The 11465-nt window shown below is 37.6% G+C and overlaps 1 protein-coding gene across 2 annotated transcripts in view; it reads right to left on the bottom strand.

Moving 5' to 3' along the window:
* The window catches only part of LOC107569770 (AMME syndrome candidate gene 1 protein-like), a 14636-nt gene extending 3698 nt beyond the window's left edge, over positions 1 to 10938 (bottom strand). Inside the window, exons 1-4 of one of the 2 annotated variants that reach the window (XR_001606943.1) lie at positions 10792 to 10938; positions 1475 to 1565; positions 1257 to 1353; positions 134 to 418 (exon numbers count right to left, since the gene is read on the bottom strand). Coding sequence is in view for 1 of the 2 variants with exons in the window: in XM_016255927.1 (XP_016111413.1) it covers positions 323 to 418; positions 1257 to 1353; positions 1475 to 1565; positions 10792 to 10878 (371 nt within the window). In the remaining variant the exon portion in view is untranslated. The remainder of the gene's footprint in view (positions 1 to 133; positions 419 to 1256; positions 1354 to 1474; positions 1566 to 10791) is intronic. The other variant, XM_016255927.1, reaches the window with a different exon arrangement.
* Positions 10939 to 11465: the final 527 nt, after the last annotated feature.

Raw genomic sequence — 11465 nt, 5'->3', positions numbered from 1 at the left:
TATATATATATATATATATATATATATATATATATATATATATATATATATATATATATATATATATATATATAAGCTGCAAAAACTAAATTAAAACAAATAAATGAATTGTATTTTTTCGCTTTATAATCACCTAATGCTTATTTGCCACCCGCTGCCATGCCTCCAACTGACTGTCGACATGGCAACGGAAACTATCATCATAAAATGGTACAGTAGTACAGATAGCTAGACCACGAGGGGGCGGGCTCTCCCGGAAAGATGTCCGCCGAGAGGTCCAGTGACTGGTCATGCGGCTCGCTGTCAGGAATAATGGTTGTACGGAGGGAGAGGGTGCCCGATGCCATTCTGGTAGTGATGATGCTGGCGGTGGGCGATGTATTCTGCGTAGCTCATGGTCATCTTTTCACTACGGTACCTAAAACAAAGGTGAAAAAAGGGGTAAGCAGCAGAACAGTGAAAGACGCTTGAAATAATGTGCACAACAGATCGGTGAATAACTAAAACTGAACAGATCGGTTAACTCCCCTTCATGTTTCAAACACATATCATCTCAGAAGACTTGTAATATAGCGTATGAGTTAGAAGAACTACTGGCGCGTTGTCATTTTTGGAGCACAACAGCATCGACCACTATAAAGTTCTGTTGAAGGGAAAATATCAATTCATATCGTGCTACATTTTCCATTTTGTGTTTTATAGAATAAGTCAAAGAAACTAAGAATTGTTATTGATTTATTTAGGGTCACACTTTAGTTTGGGGACCAATTCTCACTATTAACTAACTATTGGGGAAGTCGTGGCCTAATGGTTAGAGAGTCGGACTCGTAACCCTAAGGTTGCAGGTTCGAGTCTCGTACCGGCAGGGATTGTAGGTGGGGGGAGTGAATGTACAGCACTTTCTCCCACCTTCAATGCCAGGACTGAGGTGCCCTTGAGCAAGGCACCGACCCCCCAACTGCTCCCCGGGCGCCGCAGCAAAAATGGCTGCCCACTGCTCCGGGTGTGTGTTCACGGTGTGTGTGTGCACTTTGGATGGGTTAAAATGCAGAGCACTAACTCCAAGTATGGGTTACTTGGAGTTAGTGGGTTACCATACTTGGCCACATGTCACTCACTTTTTCACTCACTTTTTTTATTAACTCTGATGTTTGTGGCTTGTGCCATTGGACACCATTACTAAAAGATGAATCTACTAATAAATAGCATGCAAAATTGTTTTTTTTTAATTGTTCAGAAAAGGACATTTCTCTCACCTGGTCAGTTTAATAGTCTTCCTGAAGTCATTTGTGATAGGAGCTTTGTAACCTCCCTTTCGAAGTAAGGAATCTATGGTCTGAATGTGGTCCCATCCTATCAAGACAAAACAAATTCAATCACGTTCTTTCATACTGATTATTACTTTTTGGTCTGCTGTTACAATGTAATTCAAGACATCACAAACAGAAATCAGGCAAGTGTACTTTATACTCACCTTGCTCCTTCGCAACCTCTGGCAGGTAGGTGGCGGTGCGCTTTGATCCTTTTTCATTAAAAAATTCTATCCTAATTCCGTGAACACCCACCTAGGAAATAAAGACATCTTGAAAAACCATATATATTTTTTCCATACTTGACCTATGTGTAATTGACAAATACTGTTACTTTGGTGCTGAAAATGACATCAAAATTGTAAGAATAGGTTGTTGAAAGAGGAAAAATTTCATCTGTGCATCTGCAATCAGTTCCGCTCCCGCTCTCTTTAAAAGGGACAGGAAGAGACAGACATACTGACAAATGAAATATGAAACCAAATAAACAATTATACATCATAGATGCCTGCCTGTAGTCCAAATTCAAAATATTGGAGAGAGTGGTTTCTCCCGCCCCCTCCTCCTCAGAGTAGACACTCACATGGGTTGCCAGATTGAGGACTCGCAACAGGAAAAACCACATGTTTAGCTTTTCACTGTAAGTTGATTTATCCATGTTTTAATACACCTCTTGTCACAGAGATTTTTAGTTGGATGCCGTGACTTTTTAGGTTGGGTAGAATCTGCGATCTCTGACCCAGTTTGTTTTGTTGGCTTCCATGGCTGCAAAAAGCTGTTTTTACGCCAACTGGCAACCTGTGGTGTCAGAATACTATTGGGTGCATTGGCAGTGGGCAGAGTCACACAGATCAAAACAAAAACATTGTATGTCCTTCAAGTGGGTTTGTCAAATGCCATTAAAAGGAAAAGAAGCTGCTCAAATGGGCGTGATGCTGAAGAACTAATGAGGTCTGTTCTAGTACATTTACAATATTTGATAGGCTATTTTGCTACAAATGACTTGAAAGTCATTTATTTACTGTTTATTTTTATATGGCATCAGACTATAGACGTTGTCATAACGTTGCTATGGGCTGTGTCTTGCTTCAGACTGGCATTCTGACATGGCGAGCTTCATGCTTTCTATTTCTAACCTTATCTCCACTTTTTTTATTTTTGTTGCAATTATTCTGCCTACTGTACATAAGAAATACAAGAAGTTTATATCGGTAGTCCCATATTCATAGTTGTGATGACACAGTCGGTTTACAGTGTCTACCATTGTAACAAATGTTTACATCTACCAATGTCTTCATTCAGTATATATATATATATATATATATATATATATATATATTAGTGCTGGGCAACGATTACAATTTTTAATCGCGATTAATCGCATTGGTATGCACAAAATTCAATAATGAATTCAAAAGTAGTGTACTGTGCACTTTTTTCCATTTAAAAGTACTGCTATATGAACAAAAATGCAATGACATTTGGTTTGCAAACACTTTAAACAAATAAGGTGCTTTTTTTTTAAAGCAGTATTCCTTTTACATAGTAGCAGTTAAAATATTTCTTGTAAATCTCAACTTATAACATTAAAGTAATCAAATTAAATGTAAAACCATAGCTATTTGCCACTACCAGGGCATTAACGTTTTTATAGAAAATATTTTATAGTTTGTTATAGAAAAAGTCCAGAGCCTCGATCATAACATTATAACAGGCTCCTTCCGAGTAGAGACCTGCACATGTTTTGTCTGTGTGTGTATTCAGAGCCAGTGAGCAACGGACTTTCATAATAATAAAAAGAACTGCGTTAACGCGCAATAAATTAATTGTCGGCGTTAATCAATTAATGCGTTAATGCGATACATTTTATATATATACACACACACACACACACAAGAAAAAAAAATAACGACTTTATTCAACAATTTGTCTCCTCCGCATTACCCTAGCGCCATTTTGGAGAGTATCCGCTGGACGTAAACAGCGTATGCTGTTCTGTGAGTACTTTTTATGTCACACACAAAAAGTAATCTTGTAGCTTCGCAAAATTACGGATTAACCCCTGATGTCACATGGATTATTTTACCGATCTCCTTGCTTTTACATGATGCTTACATAATCGCAATAATGAAAAGTTCTGAATAATTCTGAAGAATACTTCTATGGGATTTTTCATCTGTTTCATCACTTAAAGAAATCAGAATGTTCAAATCCCTAACCCTAGGTACGAGCAATGGTGATGCTTGCAATGACAAACACTACTAGTGAAGGATTCCTAAAGCAGAGATACACTTCTGGTTCACTACTTTGCCTCTGGGTTTGTGTATACACAGTCTAGCTCTGAATTCGGTCACTGTTGACAAAAGGCATGAACGCTCATGGAATGGCAGCAGAACTACAAAAGATGGTTGTGTGAACAGACAGAAAAAGAATGCAGAATAGATGTGGCAAGAGGATTGACGACTGGTATCTCTGCATGACGCACATCCTATCATACGGTTTTAAGAGGAAGACGAAGCAGAGAAAAAAAAGTGTAGATTACAGGTTGATTTAGTTTGTACTGAATTCGGTCACTGTTGACAAAAGGCATGAACGCTCATGGAATGGCAGCAGAACTACAAAAGATGGTTGTGTGAACAGACAGAAAAAGAATGCAGAATAGATGTGGCAAGAGGATTGACGACTGGTATCTCTGCATGACGCACATCCTATCATACGGTTTTAAGAGGAAGATGAAGCAGAGAAAAAAAAGTGTAGATTACAGGTTGATTTAGTTTGTAAATTTAAGGCCTGGTTTCACAGACAGGGCTTAGACTAAACCAGGATTAGGTCTTAGTTCAATTAGGACATTTAAGTAATTTTTATAAACATGCCTTAGAAAAAAACATTACTAGTGTCCATCTTGAGACAAAATAAAGGCATTGATATATTTTAAGATCAGTCAGTGCAAGTTTCTTTCAGTTGTAACAGCTCAGAATTAAGTTTTACTCTGGGACTAGGCTTAAGCCTGGTCTGTGAAACCCGGGATATATGTTTGGAGAATAAATTTGGACTAATCGGACAACATTAGTTTTCCTAAACAACTTTTGAGCGACAATTATTAACATAAGACGTCTGTCATTGCATGTACTGATTTGAAATGGGATTTTTTTTTTTTTTTATCATTGTATTTATCACTTCGGTGGGTAACACTTTATTTTAAGGACCTGTTCTCAGTATTAACTAGTTCCTTAGAATGCATATTACTAGCATACTGGCTGTTTTAGTACTTAAAGCACATACTAATGCCTTATTCTGCATGACCACATTTTAGATCCCTTAATCCTACCTCATATCTAAACTTAACTGCCTTAGTAACTTTTAATAAGCAGCAAATTAAAAGTTTGAGGCAAAAGTTAATAGTTAATAGTGAGAATTGGTCCCCAAACTGAACTGTGATCTTAAGGTGGGAATGTCTGTTATCTGGATGTGGCTGTTAAATGCTTGCCAGCCAAGTACAGCACACCACTCTGCATGAAAGTCTCAGTCAGCTAACAGTAAGGAAAAACGCTGTAAAACTAACATCCAACTCTGCAAACACTACCAAAAAAATAAATAAATGATGCAAGCACAATACACAAAACATCATCATCACTCCTCACCCAGGGCACATTTCTGTCTGCACTGTTGTTGGTCACTAAGGACAGTGTATAAAGAGAGTGTGTCCCCATACAAGCACACGTATGTTTGCATGGCCTGACTCATCAAGCTTCCACAGTATAATGCAAGGCTAAGTCTGTAGGCCTGTGCTTCATTTGAAAGCAAGAATGCCGTGAGTAGCTAATTCTGCACAGCCCAGATTCACTCTCTGATCACGGAAATTTGCAAGCTGTCCATCAACAGGCTGCAGTGGCAAGACCATTTGTCAACATTGTAGGCTGAGGGCTGTGCGAGTATGTGAGCGGATCTTGAAAGTGTCTCACCTCTGAAGTTGTTTTGAGCTTCAGACTGAGTTGTGGTGCACTCCGTGACAAATACCAGCTTTTCTGATTTGTTTGTGTACCTATTGAGGTACAAGGTATGGCTTTAGTCTTTTCCCACGTGTGACTAAAATCATCAAGTAACATACCATTCTGAAAAATGTAAAAAAATAAATAAAGTTTTTTTTGGCCACTAACATCCACAGACTACCAGAGGGTTAAATCCATGTGCCCACTGTGCTTTATTTTCCTAAAGTCACATGGTGGCGGCTATATTTTCATTTATGACTCTTTAAACCAGCATAACATTTGTAAGGCAGTCAACGCTTGCAAATAAAAAAAAAAAGACAATTTTTTTATATAGAAAATTCGATAGGAGTTGAAATATCAACGAAGGAATTTTATTTCACAATTTACAGGGTATCTGCAGAATTTAAACAATTCAGTTTAAGACTTTTTGTGACCCTTTTTAAGACACAAAATACAAATGAATACCATATGAACAGGGTATGGCAATGTCCATGGTAAAATATTAAACTGTAAAATGACAGATTTACAGTTCAGATACAGGTTTTCACAAAAGTAAAAAATCTTATAAAATGATAAACACCACATTTCAGCCTTTAAACCATTAAGAAAAGGGATGAGTCAAACATATACATTACTATATTATTTTAAAACATGAGCAATATCACATGAGTAGCAGTGCGATATGGCTGTATATTGGCATGGCTGTGATTTGGCCGTATGTAATCACAGTGTGCCGATATACAGCCATATCTCACGGCTGAGAGTGTGATATTGTGTTTATGCAACAGTTCGACGGCACGAGTGTGTAAATACATAAACAATAACGGAGTGGCTTTAAAAACCCTTTTGTGCAGAACTACTTCCTTCCGCCACAGATTCAAAACTCAGTTTGACAGTTTAACAGCTGAGCTCAAGCCTCCATTACTAATTCGAAAACATCACTTTAGAACTAGTAACGAAGGAACGTTGAGTTGCTTCATTGAAAGCTTATTGTATCACTGTATTAAAAGCTCTCTGTATTATATGTAGAGTATTATGAGAGAGAGATGGACTGAGCGAGTGTGATTACCTGCATTTGATACAGCATTCATTGTTCAGCTCAATCTCATATTCACAATAAAACTTGAATGTCTGCTGAGGAAAGCGATATCTTTGTCGTACTGTCCTTTCATCTGTTAAGGGTGATTTTCAGTGACAGTGCTGCTCACTGCATTTGTTAACTGTGTCTTACAAGCTGTTGTTGAAAGTAAAAAGAACTTCCTTGTTTACAAGGCTAAGTCTGTAGGCCTGTGCTTCATTTGAAAGCAAGAATGCCGTGAGTAGCTAATTCTGCACAGCCCAGATTCACTCTCTGATCACGGAAATTTGCAAGCTGTCCATCAACAGGCTGCAGTGGCAAGACCATTTGTCAACATTGTAGGCTGAGGGCTGTGCGAGTATGTGAGCGGATCTTGAAAGTGTCTCACCTCTGAAGTTGTTTTGAGCTTCAGACTGAGTTGTGGTGCACTCCGTGACAAATACCAGCTTTTCTGATTTGTTTGTGTACCTATTGAGGTACAAGGTATGGCTTTAGTCTTTTCCCACGTGTGACTAAAATCATCAAGTAACATACCATTCTGAAAAATGTAAAAAAATAAATAAAGTTTTTTTTGGCCACTAACATCCACAGACTACCAGAGGGTTAAATCCATGTGCCCACTGTGCTTTATTTTCCTAAAGTCACATGGTGGCGGCTATATTTTCATTTATGACTCTTTAAACCAGCATAACATTTGTAAGGCAGTCAACGCTTGCAAATAAAAAAAAAAAGACAATTTTTTTATATAGAAAATTCGATAGGAGTTGAAATATCAACGAAGGAATTTTATTTCACAATTTACAGGGTATCTGCAGAATTTAAACAATTCAGTTTAAGACTTTTTGTGACCCTTTTTAAGACACAAAATACAAATGAATACCATATGAACAGGGTATGGCAATGTCCATGGTAAAATATTAAACTGTAAAATGACAGATTTACAGTTCAGATACAGGTTTTCACAAAAGTAAAAAATCTTATAAAATGATAAACACCACATTTCAGCCTTTAAACCATTAAGAAAAGGGATGAGTCAAACATATACATTACTATATTATTTTAAAACATGAGCAATATCACATGAGTAGCAGTGCGATATGGCTGTATATTGGCATGGCTGTGATTTGGCCGTATGTAATCACAGTGTGCCGATATACAGCCATATCTCACGGCTGAGAGTGTGATATTGTGTTTATGCAACAGTTCGACGGCACGAGTGTGTAAATACATAAACAATAACGGAGTGGCTTTAAAAACCCTTTTGTGCAGAACTACTTCCTTCCGCCACAGATTCAAAACTCAGTTTGACAGTTTAACAGCTGAGCTCAAGCCTCCATTACTAATTCGAAAACATCACTTTAGAACTAGTAACGAAGGAACGTTGAGTTGCTTCATTGAAAGCTTATTGTATCACTGTATTAAAAGCTCTCTGTATTATATGTAGAGTATTATGAGAGAGAGATGGACTGAGCGAGTGTGATTACCTGCATTTGATACAGCATTCATTGTTCAGCTCAATCTCATATTCACAATAAAACTTGAATGTCTGCTGAGGAAAGCGATATCTTTGTCGTACTGTCCTTTCATCTGTTAAGGGTGATTTTCAGTGACAGTGCTGCTCACTGCATTTGTTAACTGTGTCTTACAAGCTGTTGTTGAAAGTAAAAAGAACTTCCTTGTTTACAACCCTGTTTCAATATAAAAGTCTTTACTGCAGACTCACTCAGAAAAACAGTCTAATGGGGGAATAATGTTACTAAAATCACCATCACGAACACGCGCAACGTTACCCAATACTAAATACTATTATAAAATACTACTATTATTTATATAAAATATTATTTGAATAATTATATTCAATAAAGAACAACAACAGCCATCATAAAAGTTGCTAGGCAATTCAGTCAAAAGTAAAAAGGCAAAACTATTTATAGCGAATTATAGCTCATGTATAACCACAATAAAGACAGAGCCAGCGGCAAATTCCAGACGAGCTGGCCGAGGTGAGGCTGCTCTCAGCGGGTTCATGAGCGCTGAACAGCCGCTGACGCCCTGGAGCTCACATCTCCAAAAAAACGAAGCAAATTTTCAAATAGATGTTATTTTTATTATCTAACTGCATATTTGAAGTCTAAACAAGTACGTTCTCGCCTAAAACACTCTTAAAACTAAAACATACACACAAAAAATAAAAAAAAAGTGTCGTCCGCCATGACACTCGCTGTGAGAAATACTGCAAGCGGGGTTATATAAACGTTGAAACGGTTCGCGTTCCGATATCAACAGAATATCGCACTCCTCTCAGCCAATCAGATTCGAGGACCAGAAAGAACTGTTGTATAAAAATGTAAAAGGTAGTGTTTATTTTGTCAGCTATTTTTAATTTAGTCTTAGTCCTGTGTCAAATGTAACTTATAGTTTTCATCATATTTAGTCAACTTGTCCTTAGTTTTAGTCGACTAAATGTCTGAGAATTTTAGTCTAGTTTTAGACTAACGTACATATTTTCGTCATACTGTATAATGGTTAAAATTATGAAAAAAAAAATATTATTTTTCTAAATTTTAATTGCAATGATTGTTGTCATTTGGGAAATGTATTTTTACATTTCATCAGAAGTTGTTCTCTCACCAATAAGCACAAATCAATAGAATACTGACTCGTATGCATGGTTTATTTTACCTCATTTAACATTAGTGTACAGATTTATAACAGGATATCAATTAGAGGCTAAATAAACACCAAAGATTTCAGATATACACTCGCCCTGTCTACGTTATGAAAACTGGTGTAACAAAAACCTACTCTCAAATATCATAACAGAGAAATTTCTAATAGTAATTCCAATAATTCCAAATTGCATTAATGTTTCTCTTTTAAAACAACGGCAAAAAGACTTATTGCTGCACAGAGGTTGCGTAAGTAACGTTACAATCGGCAACCACTATCGCAAACAATACAGTCGAGATCCATGTCAGAACACAGACTGGCTGAATGACGCTTTCATTTAAGCAGAATACCTCAAATAGAGATCCCTGAACTCCAAGCTTACTTGTACAGTACTGTATGTTGGTGTTTTCAGATCATGGTGCCTCCGCAGAGAGAGTGCGTGTGAATGGTTGCCAGATTGCATTAAGTAAAAAGCTGGGCAGAGTACGTATCCGTTTAACAGAAAAGCTCAGATTGGGGGATTTGAGGTCTTGATATCTGGCAACTGCAAACATGAACGCTCGCGTAACAGAGGCTTGTACAGCAGTCTGAAATATTTTGGCTCCACTTCTTTCAACAAAAATAAAAGGTTTTGTTAAAGTTTTTGTTCTTTTAACTACATTTTAGTCTCGTCTTTTTTCGTCAATGATATTGCATGTTCATTTAGTCTCAGTTATCATTTAATGACCTTATTATTGTCTCGTCATCGTCTCATTTTCGTCAGGGGAAAACACCTCGTTGACAAACATTCTTCGACATAGTTTTCGTTAACGAAATTAACACTAGTAGAAGGCACATTAGATTCTTTCACATTTACAACTCTGTGCTCTTTCAGTGTAAAAATATGGGTCGATTTTCACATTGTTCTGAACAAAAACAGTAGAAGGGCTTACAGAAAGTGCAAATCACTTATCTGTATGATGCAAATTATTTTTCAGCCACTTGGTGAGTCTATTGAAACAGCAGAAATACAGTGGTTTTCCCCGGTAACGGCTGTACACAAAGCAGCGTTGCACTCATAAATGCTGCTTTATCATGCATTATTGGAAAGATTAAATGAAAATGCCATTAAAGTTTTTTCTGAAGACAGTCGGTTCCCTTCAGATGTACATTCATACAAAAACACTGTGAAACGTACAGCTTGAATTTATTCAATTAAATCACAGCAATTCTTGTCTTTCCGTCCCCAAATTTAAGACCTTTTGAAATTACAGTTAAGACTTTTCTTATACAAAGTAAGGTATTTAAGACTTTTATGGCCTTAAATTTAATACAACTAAATTGAAGTGTTTTTAAGGACCTGCGGGAACCCTGTATTAAAGATAGCCCATCGGGCAGGGCGGTGATACATTTTGGTAGCCCGAGTGGAAAACACAATAGCCAGGGACGTCGGGGCTATCAATTTTGCAAGCCCTGTATATCATGCTAAAGATTTTTTCTAGCGGCCTGGTCAGGTTAGCGGTTCAGACTTCCCATTCCAAATGGTGGTCCAATCTCTGTTGGACCACATGAGACAGACTTTAAACCTTTAAACTGACGAGGCCTAAAAGTGAACAGACACCTATTTAGCTCTTCAGGGAACAGTTATTTAGTGGTAAGTGACATTTATAACCAAAATGCTTGCAGCAAAAAACCCTTAAGTGTACAGAGAGTCTGTTTGTTTAATTTTGTGAATAACAGATGGCAATAGCTTCTGCGCTCTTACCTCCCAGTCTAGGTAATCACCAACATCCTCAAAGTTGGTGAGCAGAGACACTGAGCAGAAGAGGCGCGGCAGCTCGTCCCTCGTCATGGGGGGAAAGCGACTGTCTTTAAGGGCACTGTGAAGAGGACATGAAGGCAAGATTTACAATTAAAAAAGTCTACTAGGGTAGACAGCCAATCTCAGTGAACAAGTACTTATGAGTATGAATGCCTACACACATTCATCTAGGGATCAGTCAGAATGACTAGTTGCCTAACAACCTAGTGAAGCTGACTAGTGAGTTTATCTAGATTCATAGGCACAAAAACGGGCAGACACAGGAGAGGAGGTGATAATGTCTCAGAAAGAGAAGACTCCATAAGGAAAATCCATCACCAAAGAAAGATCAACAGTGAGAGGAGGAATAAGAATGTGGGTTTCCTTTGGCAACTTTTCTGTCAGTAACAATACTAGCGTTTCTGTAGTATGGGTAGCTGATTCAATCCAGTTCCCAAGAGCTGTGATACTAACAGTAGACTGCGTTCAAATGCTAACACCAATGCATTTCTTGGTAAAAATGGCCATCTTGCAAGGTATTAATGAATACACAGCCAGTTTTGTCTTAAAGAAATGGCTGCCAACCAAACAAAATATTAGAAATCAATGGAATCTAGTGTCAAGCGCCAAAAGGTTTA

The sequence above is a fragment of the Sinocyclocheilus grahami genome, unplaced genomic scaffold (assembly GCF_001515645.1).
Source record: "Sinocyclocheilus grahami isolate Dianchi unplaced genomic scaffold, SAMN03320097.WGS_v1.1 scaffold1379.1, whole genome shotgun sequence".
NCBI lineage: Eukaryota > Metazoa > Chordata > Actinopteri > Cypriniformes > Cyprinidae > Sinocyclocheilus > Sinocyclocheilus grahami.
The sequence above is the reverse complement of the archived record's forward strand: the minus strand, read 5'-3'. Positions and strand labels throughout refer to the sequence as shown.